General features: G+C 35.6%; 1 protein-coding gene across 2 annotated transcripts in view; it reads left to right on the forward strand.

The window, feature by feature from the left end:
* Positions 1–27,467, forward strand: part of Agmo (alkylglycerol monooxygenase) — a 305,041-nt gene that overhangs the window by 154,681 nt on the left and 122,893 nt on the right. For both annotated transcript variants that reach the window (XM_029559290.1, XM_029559289.1), the window contains exons 4-5: positions 16,504–16,607; positions 25,701–25,796. In XM_029559290.1, the coding sequence (XP_029415150.1) occupies positions 16,504–16,607; positions 25,701–25,796 (200 nt within the window). The remainder of the gene's footprint in view (positions 1–16,503; positions 16,608–25,700; positions 25,797–27,467) is intronic.

Raw genomic sequence — 27,467 nt, forward strand, 5'->3', positions numbered from 1 at the left:
AAGAATGTGTGGGAGGTAGGAAAGGAATACATTTTCCATTTTCAAATGTTTGGGATGAAAACAAATTAGGGAAGTGTCTAGGGATCAGGCATTATAAAATATAGTGTCAGGATGAATCTGAGATTCAGGATAAGGGTATCACCATAAAGAAAAAGAAAAATTAAGGAAAGAATTAATTTTACTGGTAAAAATACACAAATTACCAAATTAGGATCATAGTGTGATTGAGATACTGATGGTTAAAATGAACAATTTTATTAAATAAAGACATAATCAGCACACATACTAATGTCTACTATGCAATGTCAATCACAGGTGTGTGGACAATATAAGGATGAAAAAATTAAGTTTTCTCTTACTCAAAAGCTTGTAACATAGTAGTGGATTCAAAATACTGGAGCATTTGTAAAGTTAGAAGCCTGCTTGTCTGAGAATAATAAAAATCATATAATCATCTTGGCTGGAGAGAACTAAAGTAATTTCCTGAAGAAAATGATAAATGTTGTGGTTCTTCAAAGGTGAAAATTGTGTTGGTTGGTGACACAAAGACAGGAACCACAGCCATGTCAGTGATGCTCAAAAAGCTCAGAGATGAAGAATTTATGAAAGAGAATAGCATTCATATTTTATATAAAATTCATGGGCCACAAATGCCACTGTACATATTTTATTTCAAGTTTACATTTAAAAGTGTTAAACTCACTATTAACTTGATGGAACAGATATCAGGTGGTGGGACAGAATTGGTCCAAGTGGCATTTGCTACTCTTCATCAGATTTTGAGAGCTTTGAGGGCAGCTCAGCTTTCACACAGATGCCCCTCAAAGAATGCTTATTGATTCCACTGGCCATGGAGAGCCCATCTAGGAAAGTGGGCATAGGAGAGAGAAAGGAAGAATAGTGATAGCAGGGTAGATTGGTAGTAGTGGATGATGGGAATTTGATAGGAGTTAATAAAAAAGGGTATTAGAAGTAAGTTAGTTAGGAAAGGCATGATAGCCATATTGTAAGATCAGAAGAAACCAGAAGAATAATTCAGAAAAGGCAATACATTCAGTTAATAAAGACTATCTGAACCTGAATGACAGGGAAATAGAGTTATGAAATGAGGTTACTCCATGTAGAATAAACAGAGATGTTCATCCATACATGTGACTAAGAACCAAATGTCATGACATGAGACTTCCTTCTCCTGCTGTATCAAGACCTGATATCACTGGAATATTTCTTTTTAAACCATATTGATATTAATATTGGATTCACAGAAGTAGGCTAACCTGTATAATTAAGACTTTAGGTCTGACTCAATCTATTGCTTTTTCCAGATACTAAGTTACTCTTTGCAAGCTCAGTAATACTAAAAGTTTCTAATGTGAAGGCAGAGTTCATTTGCACAAACTAATCTCAAACCACAAAGACAAATATTCAGACCAGTGGAAAGTCCTTATCGGTGGCAAAGAAACCATGGTAAGCTTTTGTTGTTGTTGGCAGGGGTAATATGCATCCACCTAGGAGGCTCACTGTGGAGGGAATTTATTTCTACTTAGATATTCTGACACTTTTCATCTTTCTTCTCTTTTTCTGACAGGCTCAGGTTGTTTTGCTTTCCTGGTCAATTCCTTACCTTGCACACCTTTCAAGAGTTGTAGGTTATTTGTTCTTGGATTCTTGGTCCTGAAGAGACAAATTATATAAATCGTTACTCAGAGAATAATATACCAGAAAGTCATTGTGCATCACTGCAGGAGAACATACTGCACAGGAGTGTGTGGGAGTGCTTGCCAATCCCAGCATTCGCTAGTGCCAAAAAGACTGTTCTCCTACAGATTTTGCCCCCTAATTTTGCTAGTTCAAGCTATGCTTGCCAAATATATGCAATTAAACACTGTAGAAGAGATTTCTTGTTTTCAACCTTTACAAGACATGTACCTCCCATTGATTCTGACTAGTGTAAGCAATAAAAAAATAAATAAACTGAACCTATGATGAAGCCATGCAATGTGGATGCTGATGGTCCAGAACCAAATGCAAAAGAATTTGCTTTATTATATGAATGAATGAAATTCAAGTGATACAGATTGTCAGTTCACCATTATTGGATAATGTAATGCTCATAACTGTTATTTCAAGTTATATCAACTTTTTCAGAAAATTGTTTTCCACATAGAGGTCTGGTTTACCTAGTATTTAAGAATAATCTCTTTAACCAACATTGTCTCTTCATTTGCATTTCTGGACATTTCAGTTCTCATACCTTATAAGAGTGCATTTGTATTGATAACATTCATTTTGAGTCATTGAGGGAGCAACAGTTTTTTTCTGCCTACATTTCAGGAGTAGATATCAAGATTTCATACAGAGAATACTTTAGGTGACCCGTGGCCAAGATATTATACAGTGGTGCTGGTTAGAGTTAAGTGTCAACTTAAGACAACCTAAAAATAGCTGGGAACATAATCTTTTCCCAAAAGATATTTTTATTGATTCTTTGAGAATTTTGTACAATGATCATATGATGAACACCTCCCCCATTTCCACCACCACCTACTATCTCCCCCCCTCTCCAACTTCATGTCCTCTACTATTATTTTTCACTTTTAAAAAGTCTACTGAAGTCAGGCGTGGTGGCACATGCCTGTAGTCACAGCACTTGTGAGGCAGAGGCAGGCGATCTCTGTGAGTTCAAGGCAAGCCTGGTCTACATAGTGAGATCCAGGACAGCTGGGGCTACAGGGAGACCCTGTCTTAAAAAGACAAAAAAAAAAAAGAAAAGCCTACCAAGTCTAATTTATGTTGGGAAGAGATTCTTAATAAGGAATTACCTAGATCAGATTGGCCTGTGAGCATGTCTGTGGGGATTGTCTTGATTGTTAATTAATATGGGAAGACCCAGCCCATTGTGAGAAGCACCATTCTCAGGCAGGGAGTCCTGAACACCGGAAAGAGAGGAGAAAGAGACCTGAGAGCAAGTAAGCAAGGGTGTGTTTATTCTTGCTTCACTCTTGACTGTGGATGTAATGAGACTGATTCATTGAATTCCTTCCTTGACTTTCTTGACTTTCACCTAATGATGTACTGTAACAGGGAACTGTAAGCCAAATAAAGCCTTTCCTCATCTGTGTTGCTTTATGCCAGGATCTTTTATCATAGCAGCAGAAATGAATCTGGAACAGGCAACATGCAGAACAAAAACAGTCAAGGTGATTGTTTGATCTTGGTCAATATCAAAACATAAAATGTCTGTGAGTCATATAAATGGAGAATGACAGAGCTAAGAGAAAAGAAGAGTGTCAGTGAAAATCAGATTATCATATTCATGACATTACTTTTAGTTAATTTTCATTTTAATCTTATGATAAAGTCATAAGAGTTTTGACTGAAATTGTATGTAATTGGTAAATTGCTTATGGTAGGATGATCATTTTCATAGTATTAATTCTACCAATTCATGGGCCTGGGAGGTCTCTCCATCTATTGTCTTGCTCTGTCTCTTTCTTCAGTGATTTAAAGTTTGAATCATAGTGGTCTGGTCTTTCATCTCCTTGGTTAGACTTAGTCCTAGATATTTTTTAGGCTATTGTGAATGGGAATGTTTCCACAATCTCTTTTATCTACCAGCTTTTTATTGATGTACTGAGTTTTATAAGTTTATTTTGTATTTTACCACTATGCTGAAAGTGATAATCATTTCTAGGAGTGTTTTGGTGGAATTTGGGGGACCCCTTGTACATAATATCATATCATCTGCAAATAGGGACAATTTGACCTCTTTCCCATTAGTGTCCCTTTTATTTCCTTCTCTGTTCTATGACTTTTGTTAGGGTTCCAAATACTGTATTGACTAGGAGTGGGGAAGTGGGCAGCCTTGTCTTGTTCCTGATTTTAATGGAAATGCTTTGAGTTTTTCCCCATTTAGAGTGATGTTTACAGTGGATTTATCATACCTAGCCTTTATTATGTTGAGGTAACATATCTCCAGTCCTAGCCTCTCCAGAACATTTATCATGAAAGTATGGAAGATTTTGTCAAAGCCTTTTCTGCATCTACTGAGATGACCATGTTATTCTTATCTTTAAGTTCATTCATAAGACATTACATTTATTGACTTACATATTTTGTACCATCCCTGCATTTCTGAGATAAAATCAACATGATCATGGTAGATACTTGTGTTAGTTTGCTTTCTGTTGCTCTGATTAAAAAACTAACTAAAAGCAACTTGGGGAGGAAAAGCGTTATTTTACTTACACTTCCAGATTATAGTCCAACACTGAGGAAAATCAGAACAGGAATTCAAGGTAAGAACAGAAGCAGAGACCAGAGAGTAATGTTGCTTACTGGCTTGCCTCTCCTGAATTATTCAGTTAGCTTTCTTAGTCCAGGCCCACCACCCACAGTGGTCTGAGGTCTCCTACATCAATTAGCAATTAAACAAATGCCCCCACAGATAGGGCAAAGGCCAGTCTCATGGAGACAGTGCCTCAGTTGAGGTTCCCTCTTTCCAGATGTCTTTAGCTTCTCTGGATTTGACAAAAAGTATCCACTACAATGATCTTTTACATATATACCTGTGTGTAGTTTGCAAATATTTCATTGAGAATTTTTTCAGTTATGTTCATCTGGGATATTGTCTTCACTTTTCTTTTTTGCTGTGTCTTCACCTGGTTTTACCTACTTCATAGGAGCTTAGGAATGCATCCTCTCTTTATATTTATTTGGAATAATTTAAGACTAGTATTGATGGTAGGTCTTCTTTGAAGACCTGGTAGAATTCTGGAGTGAATTCATCTGGACTTAAGTATTTTCAGTCAGAAGACTTTGTGTTACTGATGCCATTTCCTAATTTGTTATGGGTCTCTTCAAGTTATTGATCTCTTATTGGTTTAACTTTGCTGGTTTGGTTGAATCTAGAAATTCATACATTTCTTTTAGGTTTTGTAAGTTAATGGAGTATAGGTTTTTAAAGTGCTTTTTATAATGTTCTGAATTTTTGGTGTCCATCATAATCTTCCCCGTGTGCATCTCTGATTTTGTTTATTTGGGTCTTCTTTCTTTTGGTTAATTGTGCTACAGGTCTATCAATCTTGTTTATCTTTTCCAAGAACCAGCTTAGATTTCTTGATTCTTTATATTGTTTTCTTATTTCTATTTCATTTTATTCTGTTCTTATTTTTCTAATTTTCTTGTTCTTCCTATCTACAAGATTTGGATTTGCTTTATTCTTGTTTTTCTAAATCCTTGAGTTGCAACATTAAGTCAGTTATTTATGCTTTTTTTGATTTTTTGACATAGTCACTTAGAGCTATAAATTCCCCTCTTAGGACTGCTTCGTTGTGTTGAATTTGAACATTATATCCATGTTTTGTATCTTTCTTGATTTCTTCTTTGAACCATTCATCATTCAGTAGTGTACTGTTTAATATACATGAGTTCATGTAATTACTAGAAATTATTTTTTAAAAACAAGTATGCAAATGGATCCATGTCATGAAATGCCCGCAGAGTTCAGAAAAGGACATCAGATTCCCTGGCATCAGATTCATTTGGAACTGGAGTTACAGATGTTGTTAACCACCATGTGGGTGCTGGGAATCAAACCCAGGTCCTCTGCAAGGGCAGCCAGTGTTCTTAACCACTGAGCCATCTCTCCAGCCCTTAGAGATGCTTCTGCCATTGATTTTTAAGCTTTATTGCATTGTGATCAGATAGAAAACATGGTTTTGTGGTGGTTTGAATCTACATTGTCCCTTATAACCTCCAGTATTTGAAAACAATCTCCTGTTGATGTCACTGTTTGGGGAGTTTTAGGAGGTGTGGCCTTGCTAGAGGAAGCACGTCACTGGGTGCAGGCCTTGAGAGTATATGACCTCATTCCATTTCCAATTTTTCTCCCTGCTTCCTGTGACTGCTTGAAGATTTAAATGTTCAGCTTTCTGCTCTGGCTGCCTCCTCCTGTGATTCCATGATGTACTTTTATTCCTTTGAAACCATAAGCCAAATAAACTCTTCCTTCTGTAAGTTACTTTGGTCATGATGTTTAGCACAGCAGCAGTAACAAATGCAGAGTTATTTTAACTTTTTCTATTTGTTGAGATTTGTTTTGTGTCCCAACTTATAGTTTATTTTAGAGAAACTTTCATGGGCTGCTGAAAAGAGAGTGTATTCTTTGGCGTTTAAGTAGATAGTCTACAGATATCTGTTTAGTCCCTTTGATGTATAATGTCATTTTGTTGAGATGTTTCTCTGCTACTTTTGTTCCAATGACCTATTGGACAGAGTGGGGTATTGAGTCACAAACTATTACTGAGTTGGAGTTAATCTTTCTCTTGAAGTCAAGTAGCACACATTTATGAAATAGAGTGCACAGAGTTTGGTGAATATGTATTATTGAAATGTCTTCTTTATTAGTTGTTCCCTTGATCAGAATGAAGTGTCCTATTTTGTTTCCTCAGACACATTTTTGGTTTAAGTCTATTCTGTCAGATATTAGTATAGCAATGTGTGCTTTTTCCTGGTTCCCATTTTCTTGGAATAATTTTTTTCATCCTTTCACTCTAAGGAAATGCTTATCCTTGAAGGCAAGATGAGTTTCTTATAGATGACAAGAAGATGGGGAGTTGAGACCATTCCTGTTTAATGTTATTTTTGATAGATATGTATTGATTGATGCTGTACTGTGATTTTTTTTTCTGTTTACATTCTTAGTCCTATTTTGTGTTTCAATAATTATAGGTTCATTTTTTTTTCTTTCTGTAGCCTCTTGGCTATATTTATTCCTTTCTACAGTCCTTAGTATTGCCTTCAGTATTCTTTGTAGGGTTGATTTGGTAGACACCAATTCTTTCAGCCTACTTATATCACAGATTTTATTTCTCCTTCAACAATGACAGATAGCTTTCCTGGGTAGAGTAATCAGGGTTGTCATCTGTGATCATTTCAAGCTTGGAGTACATTGCTCCAGGTGATTCCGGCTTCTAGAGCTTCCATTGCAAAGTCAGTTGTTTTTTTGCTGAGTTTTCTTTTATTTGTGACTTGTGGTTTTTCTCTTGTAGCTTGCAATATCTTCTCTTTGCTCTGCATATTTCATGTTTTCTCTAGATACATATAGTTATATATGCCATGGAGCATTTCCTTTTTGATCATGTCAATTCTGTGTTTTGTGAATGTGTGCTTCTTGTATCTGTATGGCATGCCATGCCTTTCCTTCATTTGGGGACATTTTCATTTATAATCTTCTTGAAGATCTGGTCTATGCCATTGACCTGGGATTCTTTTCTTTCTTCAATGCCTATAATTTGTAGACTTGGTCTTTTCTTAGTGTCCCAAAGTTCCTATATATTCCTTTCATGTTTTTTTTTTCTTAATTTTTCATATTATTTTCTTGAGGGATCCAACTCTTCTCCTTTTTCTTCAAGTCCTGATATTCTGTATTCTACTTGACACATTTTACAAGCAAGGTTTTTCTCTTGAGTTTTCCAATTGGATTATTGAGTTTTTTACTTCCATGTTCATTTCTATCTCTTCATTGCATTCACTTTTCATACCCTGAATTCTCTTCATCATTTCTATCAACTGGACATTTGTGTTTTGTTGGACTTCATTCAGGATTTCCCTCCTGTCTTCTTAAATCTCATTGAGATGTTTGTTCATGTCTTCTTTAAACTCTTTGAATACTTTATTATGTTTGTGACTGTTTTCTAAAATTCTGCGTCCTAAAGTTCATCAGGTAAATGATCACGGTAGAACAGTTCTTTAAAAACATTGTTTTCTTATGAAGACAAATTACCTTCCTTTCACACTTTTTGCCCTTTTTGTTATGGGCCCTTCTTTTCTTGCCTGTGTGTCTGATATGAAATTCTAGCCTGTCTTTAGTGAGTGGAAGCTTGACTCTGTTTTTCTTGTTGCTCAAGCTTCACTGTCTTCAGATGACATATGAAGATTAGTAGGTGGGCTCCACAGATACTGTTGCTTTTTGCTTAGAGTGACGGACAGATTCTAATTTGGTGATAATAAGACAGTGCAAATCTTATGCCATTTTGTATGCCAGGGATGGTGCACAGTCTGTAATATACTTTCTAGGCTGTGGGGAAGATGGTGTGTGTGTCAGGGGTGGGTGGGAGGCAAATTTTGAGGGCACTCACCAGGCTGGACCAGTGTTGGGCTACAAGACCCAAGCTAGGCCCGGGGGTATGGTGAAGGCAGTAGGGGCAGTGGGTTTCTGGGGAATTCACCATGCTGGGCTGAGGCTCAAGTTGTACAAACCAAAGTAGGCAAAGGAATACATGGAGGGCAGAGGCACAGTACAAGGCATGATGATTTTTTAGATAAGGAACTGAATCCTGGCTGCATATTTGACATACCAGGGTATAAACCATTTTCAACATGTTTTTCATAGTTGATTTTTTTGGAAACATCATGGAAATTATTTTTAACATATGGTCAACATTCTGTCTTATGTCATCCATGCATATTAATACTTTACTGCTTTGAGTTAATGACAGTGTTTCTGATGGCTTGTTTTATTTTTACTTTTTCTTATATTTTGTGTTTTAATCTTTCAGAACATCTATGCTGAGTTTTGTATATAGCAGGACCTTAATAAATTAGTGCCAAAGCAAGGTTCATTAGAGAATATGTAATTATATTGAATGTAAATTTAATTCTTAGATTTCTTTAAATACATTTAGTATAAAGGTGAGGAAAATTATAGATATATCAAAATCCTGAACTTTTATTTTGATTTGGTTTTTCTTGTTGTTGTTGCTGTTGCTGTTTGAGACTGGGTCCCTTGACACCATACCCCTAGTCACAGCACACAGAGGATTTTTGACATTGTTATTCAAAGAAGGCTGGCCTTGAACTACTTTCATCTCCAAATGCTGGGATTACATGTGTTCCTCATGGCCCCAGATTTAAAATCTTAAAATTGAGAGATCCATTCAGTTGTTTTTATAAGAAAGAATATGGGCTGGAGAAATGTTTCAGCAGTTGAAAACATTGTTTTTCCAGAGGACCTGAGTTGAATACCCAGAAGCCAATGTTAGGCAGCTAACAACTACCTGTAACTCCAATACCTGGGGGATCAAACACCTCTGGCCTCAAAGGCCACCTACACTCATGTGTACGTACCCATGCCTTTAATCCCAGTACTAGGAAGCCAGAGGCAGGCTCATCTCTGAGACTGAGGTCAGCCTGGAATATATAGTGAGTTCCAAGCCAGCTAGGGCTACAGGAGGACCATGTCTCAAAAAAAAAACAAGAATCTTAAAAATTTGAAAGCACATTTTTTTCATATGTAATATAAATGAATTCTGTAATTTCTAAAGTATTATTATCAAAATAAGTTTTGGCATTTTGTTTAAATAACTGAATAATAAACACTAAACTATTTCTTGGTTTTGAGAATAGCTGAGAAAGATACCTGGTCTCAAACTCTGGCCCTACACACATATGCATAAAAATGCATGCATATCTGCATGAAATCACTAACTTTTCACACAATAACCATACCATTTTCTTCTTTATAAGTTTGAGATTTTCAGACTGTGGGAGAGGGCAACATCATCACCCTGAACAAGTCCCAGGACAGCCTACCTTGCCAGTGTTGGGAATTAAATGTATCAGGCAAAATCCCATACATAAATTTCTAGACTTGTGATTTTGTCTCAAGTGAACCTGAATCTTCTTTACTCTACAGGAGGCGAGAGAGGAAACAAGAGACTTGTGGCATATTTCACATGACTATCTCATATGATTAGTTAGCTACTGGATAAATATGAATATACTTCAGTCTGAGAGATTTATATTTGTGTATATGTGTGCAGGTATGTGCACATAAGTGTAAGTGGTCCTGGAGGCCATAGGTGTTATTATTAACTACTTTTCTGTCACTGCGGTAGAAACACTGACCAAAGCAACTTAGAGAAGGACAAGTTTGTTTGAGCTTACGTCCGTTATGGTGGGGAGGCACGGTGACACGAGGTGGCTGGAACAGGAGCAGAAAGTAGAGGGCTCACATCATGAAGCAGGCACAGGAAGCAAGAGAGTAAGGCTTAAGAACTGTCTAAGCACACCCCCAGTGATGTGCTTCCTCCAGCGTAGCCACACCTTCTAAGACCTCCTAAAACAGCGCCACCAACTGGGGACAAACTGTCCAAATACTTGGAGCCTATGAAGGACATTCTCATTCAAACTATCACAGTGATTGATTCCCCCAGCAGCTGGAGTTACAGGTAGTTGTTAATTGACTAACTTGGTTGCTGGGTATTGAACTCAGGTCCTCTGGAAGAGCAATAAGTGTTTTTAACTGCTGACATCTCTCCAGGATAAAAAGCTTAATGAATCTCTCAAGTATACAAATACATAAATTGGATTTCATGAAAATTAGAAAACTTCTAATGCTGCTAAAATAATGAAGCCAATCTGCACATTATGAGAAAATACGTGCACATCAAATATATATAATTAACATATATGAAGAATATAATGTTTAATATGAATTAATCCAGTTAAAATATGTGCACAGATTTTGAGTAAATACATCAAAAATTTGTATAGATTTCATATAATCACATAGATCAATGTCAATGGCTATGACAGTGAAAGAAATTCAGTTAATATGATACCACTCTATGCTTTAGCACTATGGCTACTAAATAAAAATAACTAATTAAATGTATAAATAAATAGTAAAACTGATCAGTGGGAGCTTGTATCTAATCCTTAAAAGATTTTAGGGTTACCTCTTCAGAGGGGGGAATGTTAGAGAAGCCAAATGCCCCATAAAAATAAGTAAATGAAAGAAGGAAAGAAAAAGAAAAACGTGATGGGGAGATATGGGAGGTGTTGGAAGGGAGGGAGTGGGCATAGATTTGATCAAAACACCTTATATGCATGTATGGAATTCTCAATAAAGCTTTTGTAAAAAAAAAAAAAAAAGCATGAAATGTACTGAAAAAAAGAGATGTGGACAAACTTGAACTCTATTAGCAAATTCTGCTGCCACTGACACAAAAATGCATGGAGAATTTGGAAAACAGTTTGACAGCTTTTTAAGAAGATAATGTGAACATACCATTCAGTTGAACATCCTGTTCCAAGATACTTAAACAAGTGAAATAAAGATTTCTGGGTCACAGCTGTGATTACCTGCACAATACCTGTACATGATTGGTACCTTTAACATTCTGTCTTGGACTGGAAGAAACTCAAGAGGCCCTACTACTCCCTTGGATTAACAGGCAGGTAAAAATAGCTAGGTATAGTAGTAGATCACCAGACCCTCTTTCTCTGAGGATCTGTAGGCAGTTGATCAGTGCTGGGAGTGGAAGAGACATTTTCTTTAGTGGTATAGTCATTGTCAAAGTACCTGCTCACCCATACATAATCCCTAACCCATTCTCATGTAAACAACTCTAAAGAAATTCATTCCCTCTCCTCTCTCTCTCTCTCTCTCTCTCTCTCTCTCTCTCTCTCTCTACACACACACACACACACATACACACACAAAAGACATGAAAATAGAATGAGGACTAGTTAGAAAGGGGAAGAAGGTAAGCAGTGCAATGAAGAGTAACGGAAACTGAGTATGATCAAATACATTAAACACACACATGAACATTCCATAATGGAACCCATCATTGCGTGTGATTAATATCATTTAAAAGGAAAATATTTATGAAAATATTGACAGAAAATTTATTTGCAATTGCTGAACATTAAAAGTCACTGAAATGTTTTTAAATGATTAAAAAATATAAACAAAATAAAACTGTGAACAATTTACAAAAGGAATACTACTCAGCAATAAGATGAACAACTAGTAAACAGGAAAAATGGGAAACTTCTATTTCTTTCTGCTAAGTGAAAAAAGCCAACCCCCAAGTGTTAAGTACTGTACCATTCCATTTATAGGATATTCTGAAGAAAAGGGAACTATAAGAAAAGGAAACTTATCAGTGCATGCAAGGGACTGAGAATGACAGGAAGTCAATGATTATATTAATTATGTGTTGCTTTATAACAGGTTATAGCTTAAATTGAAAAGGATTTATTGTGCAATGACTTCAGCAAATCAGAAATTAGTTTGTGGCTTATATGAATGCCTCTTGCTCAAGTTCATTCGTAAGGTTTCCTTGCAGTTAAGTTTAGCTCTTTGTAGGTTGTGCCAGAGATGGGGATGGTTCTACTCCAAACTTTTACAAATGTACTAGAAGGATTCCTGGTTCTAAACTAATGAGCTTAGTTCCTTGCTGGGTGATTATTCCATCATCTCTCCCAATTCCCTGCCAGGTCTACTTCAGTGAGGGACAGCTCCCACCATGGCAGCTGGGTTTCCTCAGACAGTATATAAGATTATTAAAGTACTTGAGATGTGAGCTACTCTTTTTTTACTACCTAGTATCAGGAGTGACTTCCCATCACCTTTGACAAAATTCTATTTTCTAGAAGGGGGTCTCTTAATCCGATCACATTCAAAGGAAAGGATTGCCAACAGCAAGACTACCAGTACACTGGAATCACTGGAGCATAGCCCTCACTTGACCACAGAGATTCACATTTCTCCCCCAATGAAAATACTCTTCTCTTAAGGACCCAACAGGCCTCTCTTTCTACATTATAAGTTAAAAGTCAATAATTTCATGATCTGAGTCAGGGACATCTTAGATTGTGTCCATCTCAACCACAGGGGCTGTTGGGAAAATTTTAGGGTGATAAAATTTATCTCTAGCAATAATGATTACATAGCTGTATTTGATTGCCAAGAACTGAATATTATAAATGATGAATTTGGTGGCTGGAGAGATTTCTCAGTGGTTAGGAGCACTTCCTGGTCTTCCAAGGGACCCAAATTTGATAACCAGCACCTACCTCAGGAGGCTCACAACTGCCTGTAACTCTAGTTCCAAAGGTTATGATACCCCCTTCTGGCATTTGGGAATGCCTGTATCCTTTGTTATAGACACACATACATACACATAAATGCCATGTATGATGGCACACGCCTTTAATCCAGCACTCAGGAGGCAGAGCTAGGCAGATCTCTATGAGATTGAGGCCAACATGTTCTATACAGTGAGTTCCAGGCCAACACTGTTTACAGGGAGACTTTCTCAAAAATAATCAAATAAAAAAGAGAAAACACACACATAAATAAAAATACAAATAAATATTTTTAAGTCATAGATTTTACTGAAATGTGTACTTTCAGCAAATATTTATTTATTCATTTATTTTTGAGACAGGGTCTCGCTAGGTAGCTCTGGCTCGCCTGGAACTTGCTGTGTATAACAGATTGTGCTGTGTAAAACAGACTGGCCTGGAATTCACGGAGATCCTTGTGCTTCTGTCCCCAAGTGCTGGGATTAAAGGGATGCACCACCATGCCAAGCTTAGATTTGTTATTTTTTACGTGTGTGTGTGCGCACCTGCCTGAGTGCACCACATGTGTGTGGATGCCTATGCAGGCTGGAAAAGGGCATTGCATCTCCTGAACTGGAATTACAGGTAATTATGAGCTACCTGATGTGGGTCATAGGAACCCAAATCCTTTGAAAGAACTAGTGCATGTAACCTCTGAGCCATATCTCCAGCTCCTGAAATTTATACTTTTATTTAAAAATAGAAAATGTTAAAGAACGCAGTGAGATAAGACATTCAAACATTAGATTTAAATTTGGCCAAGTGAATGAAATTGACTGCATATTAACAAAATATTAATAAAATATAACAATACAAATATATATTGGCACTAGAAAGCAGCATAATGGTTTCTAATTTTGCCATTGAAAAGTTCTAATAACATATGTATATAGAGTCTATAATTTTCTTATAGGAAAAGAAAAATATTATTTTAACTATTTTAATTAATATCGCTTTCCCTTATTAGTATTTATTTTCATTAACAATTCACCAATTCAAGTTTTAGGAATGATAAAGATATAAATTCACTATTAACTTTTCTTCTTTCATTCACAAAAGAACTATTAGAACAATTCTCTGTAAAATGCATTTTGATAACCATGTTTGAAAATAATATACCACCAATAAGCTGAATCTAGACTGTGAAACAATCTAGCTTTCCTGCTTGTTTTCTGAGTTTCTGAAGGTGAATGGGCATGGCAGTGAGATCCAGTTACTCCTTGTTGTTTATGCAGCTGCCCTTAATTGAACTCCGGCTTGTGTTACACACAGTTTGTGATAGGAAGTAAATGCTTTCAAAACAACTAAAAAGACAGGTCTTTAACCTCCACCTTGTAGATTCTCGGTTCCACTGTTAGCTTCTGTGGAGGTTATAAAGGAAGCAGCTCTAAAACATGTTATCGCTCTCCAGTGTAGCCTCATGTGGTTACCTCAGCCTAGTGTCAAGTCATTTTATATGTATTAGTATCAATATTTGAAATCAAACACAGGAAAGTCCACAGACAGTATGTTTATTTTAAATGAAGGTTTATAAGTACCAGGTTCTGAAATGTTCAACAGTAAATTTGTTCTAAGGAGAAAATGGTGTTTAGATTCTTTCAAGGGCTTAGTTGGTAAACAGTTTTAAAAGGCCTAGGAGATTCATCAAATTTTATTGCTAGTAAAAATCTTTCACACAACATCTGAAGATATTGAGACCCACAACCACCTTTGTATATCTCTTAAGTGTAGCTGTGTATGTAATAAGTCAGAATTTTTTGGATCTAAATTATTTTGAAAATTATGTTTGGGTAGCTTTAGAGGTCTTAATGATAAATCACTCTTATTTTGTATAAGAATAATTTCTTTAATTGATTGAGTATGGTGTGATTATTGGGAATAATAAAAAAAGATGAAAACCATAGCCAATCATGTCTTAAGTTACTTATCAGGTGGTGGTTAAAAAATACTTTCCCCACTTGAAAATACCTGACTTTAATAAGAATTACATGTAATCAGACTAATCATGATCCTTCTATAATCACATTCTTCTTGTATCTATGAAATATAATTGACTTATTATAACATACTTGCTTTGCAAAATTTTTAGGTAACTTCCTTCATAGATTTTCCAGGGAAAGTCACATACTAAACCATTCTCCAAGAAGACCATTCCTATATATTTATTCATATATTAGTGCATTAATTGCATATCATGTGATACATATGATATGATGTGTAACATGTATGTATACATAATTTTTATAGAAAACCACTAATAGTTCTTCCAGGTGCCATGCATTTTCACAGTAGTTCATGTTCAATGCAAAGCTCCACAGTCTGGAATTTCTGCTCTTAGATCCACTGCTCAATTTTCAAAGACCATATCACATCATTAACTTTTGTCTCCTGCATTTAAAGCAAAGGACTGAACAAAAGTTAATTCAAATAAGAACATATAACATGCTTTTAGTGTAACAGTACAGGCTGCAGCATTTGATCTATGATTCTGCTAGGAAATAAAAATATTTATAAGAAAAAATTAGCATACAAGACTATTTCTCCTTTCTTGATCCATTTGCTAAAGGACTTATTATAGAATCATATTTGATATAGGAAAAATAAGCCATTCTTATTGAGTGTGTGAATCATAAGGCCTCATGAGGAAGATTTGGGAAATCTTTGATGAAATAAACAACACTCGTTTTCTTCTTTATAATTAGGACAAATTGTAGCTACATGGGTCAGTTAAGAAATGTTATGGCTGGGGCTGGAGAGATGGCTCAGTGGTTAAGAGCACTGGCTGCTCTTGCAGAGGACCTGGGCTCAGTTCCCAGCACCCACATGGTGGCTGAAAACTGTAACTCCAGTTCCAAGGGATCTGATGCCCTCTTCTGACCTCTGTGGGAATTGTAGGACATTGGGTGCACTTACATACATGCAGGCAATACACTCATACACATAAAATAAAAATAATAAATAAAAGTATTAAAAAAAGAAATGATAGGGCATCTTGGTAAACTATGGGAAGAGCCAGATACAACTTTACTTTATATACTTCCATAAATGAAAACAAAATATTGGCTCTTGGTACTAAATAGTGCAGTGGTTTGTTCTTTATTCCAGCAGACAGTTTTTGAGACTTCTCAAGTCATCAGGAAATAATAGTATGTAATATTTCATTACATACCAATTTCTTCCATCAGAGTAATTAGAAATTATGGTATCACATACCAAAAGCTCATCACTGCCCATTGTTTCTTTTGTTAGAACATTACCAGCTAGCTTTTATGATCTGTCATATTATAAATGTTAGCAAAGTATAAATTTTGGAAGTCATTTCATTTCACTGGCAGCATTTAAGTAAGTCACATACAGCATACATATTTATTGGCTGTGTTTCAATTCTTATTTGTAATTTTTATACTGTCTGGCTCCAAAAATGTTTAGAGGCACCTTATTTTAATTATAATTATATTGGATAGCCTTTTCAGAGATGTTCCAGATTTTTCATCCTAACTCGACAGAGCAACAAACATAACTGAAATGGAAGTTGCTTTGTCCTTTTTTCTCATGAATCATTTCAAATTACGTGTTTTGCAGAGGTTAATATTATTTGGGCTGGACACCAAGTGCACCACAGTTCTGAAGACTATAACTTATCCACAGCACTGAGACAATCCGTCTTGCAGTTATATACTTCCTGGGTAAGTTGTGTGAAATTAAATAAATGTGATACTATGATTTGTTTTTTAAATCTCTACCAGGCACATATGAAGCAAGCACTCTTTTCTAATAGTAGTCTTTTGTTTGTCCTAAAAACTTTCCTGAAGGTGTATAGCAATCTGAGAAAGTGTCTGCCCAAACTTTTTACATATTCTCATCCAGGAGGGGGACATACAGTCAGACAATGAGTTGCAGTTCAAATATATGCAAACAGAATTTGTTAAAGATCTATGTGAAACATCTATGTTTAAATGAAACAACTCAACAACTTCCATTTTTGGATAATCAAAATCTTCTTGAATCCCTTTACTTCAATTTTTAAAATTAGGGAAACATAATTGTAGTTTTTTAGAGTACAACGTAATATTTTAAGAAGTATGTATTTTAGAATGATCAAATGAGGGTAATTAAAATGCCCATTACTTTGTGGTTGAGAACACTTAAAATTCTGTTACAGCTACTTCGGAAACATCTAATATTACTATTGCAATTACATACGAGTAGTATCTACAGTCGTGTTATTGTGCCAGAGAACATAAAAGAATTCATTCTTCTAACTGTAACTGTACCAGTAGACACACTGCTCCCCTTTCCCCATACCCACACTTCACACCCACACACCCACAGTTACCACACTTCAGGAACCACCATTTTACTTTCTTATTTCTGAATTTCAACATTTGAGAAAATTTATACTGTGTGCATCTCCCTGTGCCTGGCTCATTTTACATAGCTTCCCCTAGATTCATCCATGCGGTCACAAATTGCAAAACTTCACATTAAGGCTGAATGGTATTATACTGAGCACCTTGTTAGGAAATGCTCATCTGTCAGTGGACATTTAGTTTGTTGCTATATCTTGACTATTTTGAATAACCTTGCACTAAGTGTGGGTGTATAGACAGTTCTTTGGCATACATATTTCAAATATTTTGAAGGAAGTAAAATATCTGCATACTGAAAACCATAAAAGGTAAGGACAGTAATTGAAGATGATATAATAAACACAAAGATATCCATGTGTGTCGATTAGATGAACTAATATTGCTTCAATTGTCACATTGTAAAATGTGATTTTCAGAATCAGTACAACCGTATAAAAGCTCCAAGTCTTTTTTCATAAAATAGTAGTCCTAAAATTCCTGTAAATTAAAAATATACTAAGTAGCCAAAACAATATTAATAAAAAACAACAAAATTGGAGGTATCATGCTAGTGCACTGGAATTAAAGTGACGAAGGGTAACCATGAACCAAATATATTGGTCAATAAACAGGATAGAGAGGCCAGAAATAGATCTCCACACACCTACATCTACATGTCAATGAACTTTCAACAAAAGTACTACAGCATATATATGGGAAAGGATATTCTCTTCCCTCCTCTTCCTTAAAATAGTAGTCCTAAAATTCCTGTAAATTAAAAATATACTAAGTAGCCAAAACAATATTAATAAAAAACAACAAAATTGGAGGTATCATGCTAGTGCACTGGAATTAAAGTGACGAAGGGTAACCATGAACCAAATATATTGGTCAATAAACAGGATAGAGAGGCCAGAAATAGATCTCCACACACCTACATCTACATGTCAATGAACTTTCAACAAAAGTACTACAGCATATATATGGGAAAGGATATTCTCTTCCCTCCTCTTCCTACTCCTTCATCCCTCCTCGTCCCCCTCAGTTTTTTCTTCATCTTTTGTTAATTTTTTTTATCTTATTAGGGCAATTACTATGATGCTTGCCATGCTTTATATATGGTTTTAATGTATCCCTAAAACACATTTGTTGTGAACACCTTTGTCCCCAAGGTGGCAGTACTGCGGGGGGTATGTGTGGCACATTTAAGAGGCCTGGCCTAATGGGATGTCTCTAGATGAATTGGAGATATGTCTATGTAGAGATTGCTGGACTTCAGTTGCTTCCTCTGGCTTTCTGTTTGAGGACCTGATTGCAAAGTACCACACACATTCATGCCATTGAAATCCACCATGAGGTGCCACAAAAATCACCCAAGCTGCAGCACACCATATGGGCTTCCAGCTTCCAAAACTGTGAGCTACATGAGCCTCATTTTTATGCTAGTTCCTCTCTAGTATTTCTTTGTAGTCATTTCATACAATTGGTTAAATATTTTCAATGTATCAGTCAGATGTTCATAGCAACTGTAGTACAGAGGAATTTAAGTAACACTCATTAGAAAATGATAGAATTGAGCATGAATTTAAGTAACAGTGGTAGTAAAGGAAAGCATAAATGAATTCATGCAGTCTGGCTCCAGGCACTCGATCTTATGTCTATTCTCTATTCTTCACCATGCTCCTGTAAGGATTGTTCTTCACATCTTATCTCTTTTGTTCTTTATAAACAAGCTCATGGTTTGCTGGCCCAAAATTATCAGGGAACTGAAGGTTAATGAGGTTAATTACACAGCTAGTAAGTGGAAAGGTCAAATATTTAAACAGGTGCCTCATAAATGAGAGACAACATACGCTGATAGGAATGCTAATCCAAACAGCAGCAGAGCAAGCAAAGCTGTAAGCCTGTAATGGTATGGTTGATAGGCAGGACCTTAAAGAACCCACTCCTAACCCCATCATACACAGGCCTGTGCTCAAACTTGTATTTATCTCTGGGATGCTGTAACCAAATAGTACAGACTGCATGGCTTACAAACCACAAAAATTACAAAAATGTATTGTCTCAAGACATCAAGAGGCCAAAAGTCAGTGTAAAGATGCCTCCAGGGCCTGTTACCTCTGAAGAGCCTGGGGAAGATCTGGCAGTTTGTGGGTTTGTTTCAGAATAACTCCAGCTTCACATGATGTTCTTTCTGCTTCTTTGTGGAAATTTCCCTTTTGAAAATAAGAACACTAGTCATCCTGAAATAGAGATTTGAGAGGAGGAAACGCCAAGGTAGAATGTAGCCGTATTTAACATTGCTTCAGAGAGGTCCTTGCCATTAGTGAGGCAGTTGCCTAAGGTATTGTCAGCAGTTCTATCAGAGCCTCGTTTATTTCAAAATCAGAAGAAATCTTGTGGATTATTAAATATCTCTTTTCAATATATATTTTGTTGGCTTTTGTGCATTTCATATGATACATTTAAATTATATTTAGGCCCCACTCTCCTATCTCCACACCCCCAATAGCCCACCCACCAGATGTTTCATGTATTTTGCCATATATGTTAAGGCCTATCAAGTCAAGTTTGTGTCCTCAGATCTTTCCATGTGAGTTCATTCATTAGAGCCCGGTCAGCCTAGCTAACATCATTTCCTTAAAGAAGAGCAACTCTCCCTCACCCAGCGGTGATCAGCTGCCAATATTTCCTTGGCTAAGGTTGGAGCCTCCTGCCCGTTTCCCCAGTTCTATGCTAGTTTTTCTCTGAGTTTACATGAGCCTTGTGCATGCTGACACCATTTCTGTGAGTTCATACGTACAAGTTCCTAGAACCCTGAAAGACTGTTTCCTTATGGTCATGCACCACCCCCGGCTTTTACAATCTTTCCGCTCCCTCTTCCACAATGAGCTCTGGGCCCTAAGAGGGTAAGGTTTAATATAGGAGTCCTATCCAGGGACATGCGCTCTACAATCTCTTATTCTCTACACTTTGGCCAGTTGTGGCCTTCTGTGGTAATCGTGCTCTGTTGCACAAGGAAGCTTCACTGGAGAGATGCATTAATATTCTTTCTACCCCCTATTCCACTATGTTCCATTAGCCATCAGTGTAGAGGTTACTGTAGATGTGTCACTTAGGGTTGGGTTACTCAGACACTTATTCTCTGTGTATGACCAGTTGTGGAACTCTATAATAGTCTCTATCTGTTGCAAAAAGAAGCTTCTTTAATGAGCGGTGGTAGGTAAACGTGTCTGTAAATAAAGGGATCCATATTTAGCATAGAGTAAGAAATTACAATTGTCTAGGTATATTATATATTTTACAACTACAAAAATGAGTCTCAGAAAAGCCCCCACCACATTACATTGCAGTCAGCACTCCTACTTTGGAACGCCAACCCAGATACCTGATCTCAGTTTATTGTAACTGCCATCTTGGTTCTTCACATGTTGTCCTCTCTGTTAAATCAATGTGTCCAAAGTTAAAATGAGTGAAAAACCAAGGGATGTAGGCTCACACTTATCTATTGCCAATTAAAAAAAAAAATCTATGCCACTTTGTCGCAGGCACTGTAAAGTGTCCTGAGTAAAGAAATGAGTACTGGGTATGTACCACACATTGCTGTTTGTTTGGAGAGGAGAAGAGACGAATGGGCACAATGGGAAATGAGAGGTAGGGGTGTAAGTCAGCCTTCAGACCACCACTTCCAGATCTCTTAGAAGATAGGAGAGGCAATTATCAACCTAATATGTCTTCCAATTCATTAAAAGCAAAGAGCAGAGTTCAGGTCTTTTTGCTCTCCTTGAGTCATTTCTAAGAGTCTCCTCATCAGCAGTAACATAAGCCTGCAATTTTGCAGTTTCCAAGGCAACCGTGTATTTTAGAACAAATAATAAATGGGTCATGTCTTTGAAAAGAAAATTGATGCGTGAAATGAACAAAATTAATCCCAGAGAATGTTTCTTTCACTTCATCATGAAATTGAAGGTAGTAGACCCGTCATGTAAAGCAGCTACAGATAAGAATTCAATTTTCTAAATTTTTCTAACCATGCTGTTTGTATTTTAAAGACAATTTTAAGCTTCATATTATTTATCCCAAAGGAGTTTCAATTTATAGAATACTATTTAAACTGAATGCCATTTTATTTACAGTATTCTACAATAGATGGTTTTATATACTTTCTTTAATCATCTATTATACATCTTAATACAAACTAAACACAAGTAATAAAATGCATTTAGGTCCATGAATATTATATAATATATAATTAAGTTAAAATTAACACTCACTCTTCTCTAATTTTATAGACAAAACTTCTGGGAGCTGCAATTTTACATTCACAGTATAATTATAGATGTGCAAACAAAATAAAAAAAGAGCAGGCTGTGTTTAACACAAACTTGTAGTCACAGCACTCATGAGCTTGAAGCAGGATTACAGCCATGAGTTGGAGGCCAACCTGGGCTACCTAGCAAGTCCTAGACCAGCCAGTGATACATGGCAAGAGTCTGTCCAAGAAAGGGAAAGAAAGAAAGAAAGAAAGAAAGAAAGAAAGAAAGAAAGAAAGAAAGAAAGAAAGAAAGAAAGAAAGAAAGAAAGAAAGAAAGAAAGAAAGAAAGAAAGAAAGAAAGAAAGAAAGAAAGAAAGAAAGAAAGAAAGAGGAAGGAAGGAAGGAAGGAAGGAAGGAAGGAAGGAAGGAAGGAAGGAAGGAAAGGGTTGCATTTATAGAAATAGAGAAGCCACACTGGAAAAGTTCCCAAAAGTGAAATTTGAAACAATTTGACAATAATAAATTATATGATATAGTAGGGAATTATTGTAATCTAAAGTGGGAAACAAACTTGTTTTGAAATTATTACATATTGATATGCGTAAATGGTTAAAAAAATAAGTAAGTCATCAATCAGTTCAGTTTCAAGGATCCAGCAGTCTATGTTTTCTATTCATAAATTATCTATCCAACACCATAACCTTGCAAGATCATCACTTGAATGAAGCAAAATCACTCTATATTTTTGAGAAAAACATATAATAGACTCCGTATCATAGGCAGAGCTAGTCAAAGCCAGTTCCCATCTCTTGGTCCAGTTTCATCTCCCATTACCACAGTGTCACCCCATCTGCAAACAACTAACTGAATGCATTGTTCTCAGTTCACACGATACCTGGTATTTTCTGTACTGCTATTACCACTGCCTGGAAGAATATTCTTCCTTTAAGGCTGGTTGCTGTAGCCTTCAAGTTTTAATTCAGTCACCTCCACTTTTCCCAGAGAGATACATTCCTGATATTGCCTAGATAAAATTTTTTGCTTTTTGGTGCTATTGGTATTTCTCCCCCTCCTGCCCCCCCTCTTAACCTTGTCTGTACTTATTATTACACTTAAATTCCATTCATTCATTTTAGCCTAAAATCTCTAAAAGAAATTAATCAAATCTATCTTCACTGTCCATGTAGTATAAAGGACATGATATAGCTTGATAAATGTGTTACGTGAAAGAAATAAAAGTTGTATAGTCATCAAAATAAATGTGACAATGGTAATATTTTGCCAAAGTAATTACAATGTAGTCATTATAAAATTCATAAAGGCACAAAAATGAAATAATTTAAATTTACCATAAGTCACCTAAAATTTTTTATTTAATAGACCTGCACAAATTATAACACAGAGTAAATACCTTATTTACCTTTTGAATGAAATATATTTAAACATGTTTCTTTCATGTTTGAACCTAGTGTTGAATGGGAACTGAGTATTCTCTCAACAACATGTTGAATTAACAAAATGTACTTAGTTTAAATGAATCTTTCATCAAAATTGCTTTGCTTTCTGATGCTTGGTATTAAATTTAAATTTTATATGATTCAATAAACATGTATTTATAATATATTGACTATCTAAAAGAGGTAAAATTTATCCCAAATCATTTTAAAAATGTAGTTTAAACATCAATTTAAGAAAACATTTACTGAAATATTTTTATGTCAACTCTGAAATATGTAAACATATGGTAGATACAGAATTTCTAATATACAATATTTAATGTATTTAAGAACTAGTGAAAGCAAATAATCAAATTAGTAATTACATGTAAGAATTTCATATAGAAGTATCAGGTAAACTATTTGTAGTGAATTTGAGGATACCATGCTTGGAGATAGACGATAAGTGGACTCAAGATATAATTCCATGGTAGAACACTTAATATTAATGCAGCCCAAGATTTGATCCTCAGGTATGAAAGTAGAAAAAAACAGGAAAGGAGGGGGAGAAGAAGAAGGGAAGGAAGAGGAGGAGGAGGAAGAGCTAGAGGAAGATGAAGAGGAGGAGGAAGACAACAATGATGACAACAAATAGGAAAGAATCTCCTATCTGTACCACATTTGCTAGGCTGCTTTAATGCAAAAGAATTAGGACCTTTTTCTGTATAATTAGTTTCCTTTTGCAACATTGTAATAACCACAAATAATGATCATTCAAGTAATTAATATGAGTTATTCCTGGATGCCTCTCAACCTATATTTTCATTTCTTTTAAAAACTATGGTGTTTTGGCCAGGTGAAGTGATGCATGACTGAAATTCCAGTACTTGTAGGCAAAGGTAGGAAGATTTCCCATTCTGGACTAGCCTGAGCTACATAATAAAACACTTGTCTCAGAAAACTAAGACTTGGGGATGTACACAGTGGTAGAATGAATGCTTAGCAAGTGCAAGACCCTCAGATCAATCCCACCGCCCCCCATAAAAAGATAAAATTGAATTAGAATTCATGTTTACCATGTTTGTCAGTTCATTACAATGTCTACTAATGTGCAAGTTTTTTGATGCTTTCATGAAATTTTAGGAATTCTAACCCCATGGGAAACTTATCCAAAAAGTATTTTATAGGCTGTTAGGATTTGGTTCACATTAGCATGATAAAAGGATCTGAAAGGTGCTTTTAAAGAAAATTCCATGGTTTAATTAAGCCATAGCATTCAGCCATAGAACTACTTTTTCAGTAACAGTTGTTATATCTCAACACTATTTCTCTACATTCCATATCAACCTGTCATGCAATAGCTTTACAAAATTTTTATTTATTGAACATTCACATAAGTTGCTTTTTACCTTTTCTTCAATTTAAAATTACAGTCCAAATTATCAGACTTTATTGTAGCCCCAATGTGTTAGAAGTATTTCTTGTTATTTCTTGTTATACTAATATTTCTTAGTATAAGCTGAAACTCAAAGATTATTACCATAGTTTTTTGGAACCTAATGGATGATAGATTCCAAATATCTTTGTATTTCATTGTTATTCTGAAGGAACCAAGGCCTTGAGATTTAAAACCCTTTCTATCTTGGAAAAGCAGGTAGTGGGACCGTGGTTGAAGAGCTGAGCTCTAGAATTAAAAAACAAACAAACAAACAAACAAAAAAACCTGTATTTTTTTATTGCTCACTTGTTTAATCCTTGTTCATTTATCCACTGATAAATAAAACTGACCCTGCTTTCATGAAGTAGTCTTGATGTTTTGCGTGACTTAAATTTAGAAGCATAAACAAGAAGAGTTTGTGTAAAAGTTTAATTTCAAATCACACTCATTATTGTCCTTCAAATTACAGTTTGCCTAATTGAGAACAAAAACTTTGTAATAATTTAGCAAATAAATTTTAACTTTCAGAGGAAATGTTTAGAAATTCAGCTCTATAAAAACAGAATTGGAAAATAGAAGTAAGAGTCTTCTAAGTCTGATTTGGTTCTTTAGTGTTTTTTTCTTTCACTGAAATGTTTTCTCCCAACATGAAGCTACTCACAGCATGAAGCCATTAGAACAGGACAAATCATACTTACTAATTGATTCTAAGTAGCTCTGTGGTTTAAACAGAAATTGTCTTTCTAAGGCACAGGCATTCCTATCTCTTAGGAAATCTGGACCTTTAAGATTTGTTTCCACTAGTTTCAAAACATACACCCCACCGTAATAGCTTTGAAATTTTAAGAGATATGGAAACTCCAATCACACAGAAATTAAAATGGAAAACATAGCTACTCTTTCATTATTACATAAAATTACTTTATTTTATTATGATCTCATTTTATTAGTCAAAATGCCAGGTAATAATAGAGCATTTGGGAGTGGTCCAAGGTCCAAAGGCATATGCTTTACAGTGTTTCGTTTCAATAAGGTAAGCATTTGTGCATCTATAAGGAACCACTTTACTTCCAGGAAACACATCTAATCTTTCAACAGGAAATAACACACAACATATATTTCAACTACATAACATTAAATGCAAAATAGAAGGCTAGTGTCTGCAACCTCATCACTGTGATGCAAAGTCAAATGGCAATAAAATGCATAGAATAAAGTATGTTTGCTGAAGAAGTAACATTAATAAAGCATTATGTTGAGAAACCATATATGCAAATTAACACAAACTTTCTGTCTTAAAGATTTTCTACTCTCCCCTGGCCCTATTCATACCACCATCAGTGTTTGCTGTCCATGTTCAATTTAATCTACTCTACCAATTTTGGATCCACACAGAGGTAAGTGTGAGTGTGTGTGGGTGTGTGTGCATGCACGTGTTTGTTTAAAATTTTATACCTAAACAGCCTGAAGCAATGTCCTAGAAATCTACTAGGAGTTGATTTATTGTGTAAGAAAAATCTTTGTCTGCCTTCTTTAAGGAGAAACATCTGTTCATTTTTATTCATTTTTTCTGAATATATATTGCAAAGTTTATAAGAAGCAATGAAGCCAGTTGGTCTCAATTAAATAAAACAATTTTTGAACTATTAAGTACCAAAGCATTTTAATACTATATTCAATACATTATCTTCCTGCATTACAGTCCATTAAACATTACTAACCAAGAGATGTTGAAATCCATTTCAATTTAGAGATAGAAATTTATATATACTTTTACATGTTGAAATACATATGTTTGAAGATCACTTGAAAAAGATTTAATATTTACAGAAATTAAGAAAATTTTTTATTGGAAACCTTGCTTTATAGAGTAAGTTTCATTTAAAGGAACACAGTTTTTTTGTTTTTTGTTTTTTCTCTAGAAAACTGAACACATGCTTTCACAGTTACACGGGATTTCAACTGAATATTTGCAGCTAGATCATTTAGCAACTGTTTTGTTTTTGAGCAATTTGTATTCATTTTTGTTAAATATAAAAATCACAGATTCAGAAAAATTCCTACATGTACACAAGAACCCTTTTATGCATTTGTGATTTACTGGAAGGCTTTTGAAGTTCCCACAGGAAGCAAGGTGAACATTGGGGTGAACACAAGTAACAGATGCATGAGATTCTTAATCTTGATACAGCAAAGCATCATTTCATTAATCTGCAGTATCTCACACTACTTACTTGCTTGGAATAAAGACACTGTTACCCTAACTTTGGACATATGTGGATTATTTGAAGATCTGTCATGAAATACTATTTGTTTTATGGTACTTGACATACATCAACCATCTATACAACAACCATCTGAAAGAGTTGTTGAGGCCAGTTTTGACTGTAGAGGTCAAAGACCAAATTTGTTTAAATCAGGAGAGGGAGCTTTCTGATGATTTACGTGGAAGGGTTAAAGGAGAATTACATTTTTATAGCAGCTCTGCCCCAGGTCACACCATGTGTTGGGTTAGGTATTAGTCTGGATACAGAGCAATGGTGCCTAAGTAACTTGTGCCTCTTCCCCCATCTCTCTGAGAAGTCCCTGAGCCAGGGATTGAGTGCTGTCTCAGAAAGATAGAGGAAGAGGAAAGGCCAGAGGGGGTTATTTCTTTTAAGATCATCTCTTCCAGGTGCTTGCAACTCCAGTCCAGTAGCAGCATATTGGATCCTGTCCTGTGTTTCCTTCATATTTTTGCAGGAACTTTACCAAATACAGTTACTACAGATGAGTGGCATGAGAAGCAAGCTCACTCACTAACTATGGTTTGTGTCTTTGAATTTTAAATTGTGTTTAAACTATTCATTAGTTTTTGAGAATTTTTAAAATTTTTATTTATTAATTTTATTTTATGTGAATGCGTGTATTGCCTGCATGTAGGTAAGTGAACCTGTGTCATTCAATGCCCACAGAGGTCAAAAGAGGCTGTTGGGTCCCCTGGGACTGGAGTTAGGGACAATTGTTAGCTGCCATGTGGGTGCTGAGCAGCCATGTGGATGCTAGGATTCAATCCCCTGGAACTGGAC

The sequence above is a fragment of the Nannospalax galili genome, unplaced genomic scaffold (assembly GCF_000622305.1).
Source record: "Nannospalax galili isolate Female #2095 unplaced genomic scaffold, S.galili_v1.0 scaffold249, whole genome shotgun sequence".
In the NCBI taxonomy this organism is placed as follows: domain Eukaryota; kingdom Metazoa; phylum Chordata; class Mammalia; order Rodentia; family Spalacidae; genus Nannospalax; species Nannospalax galili.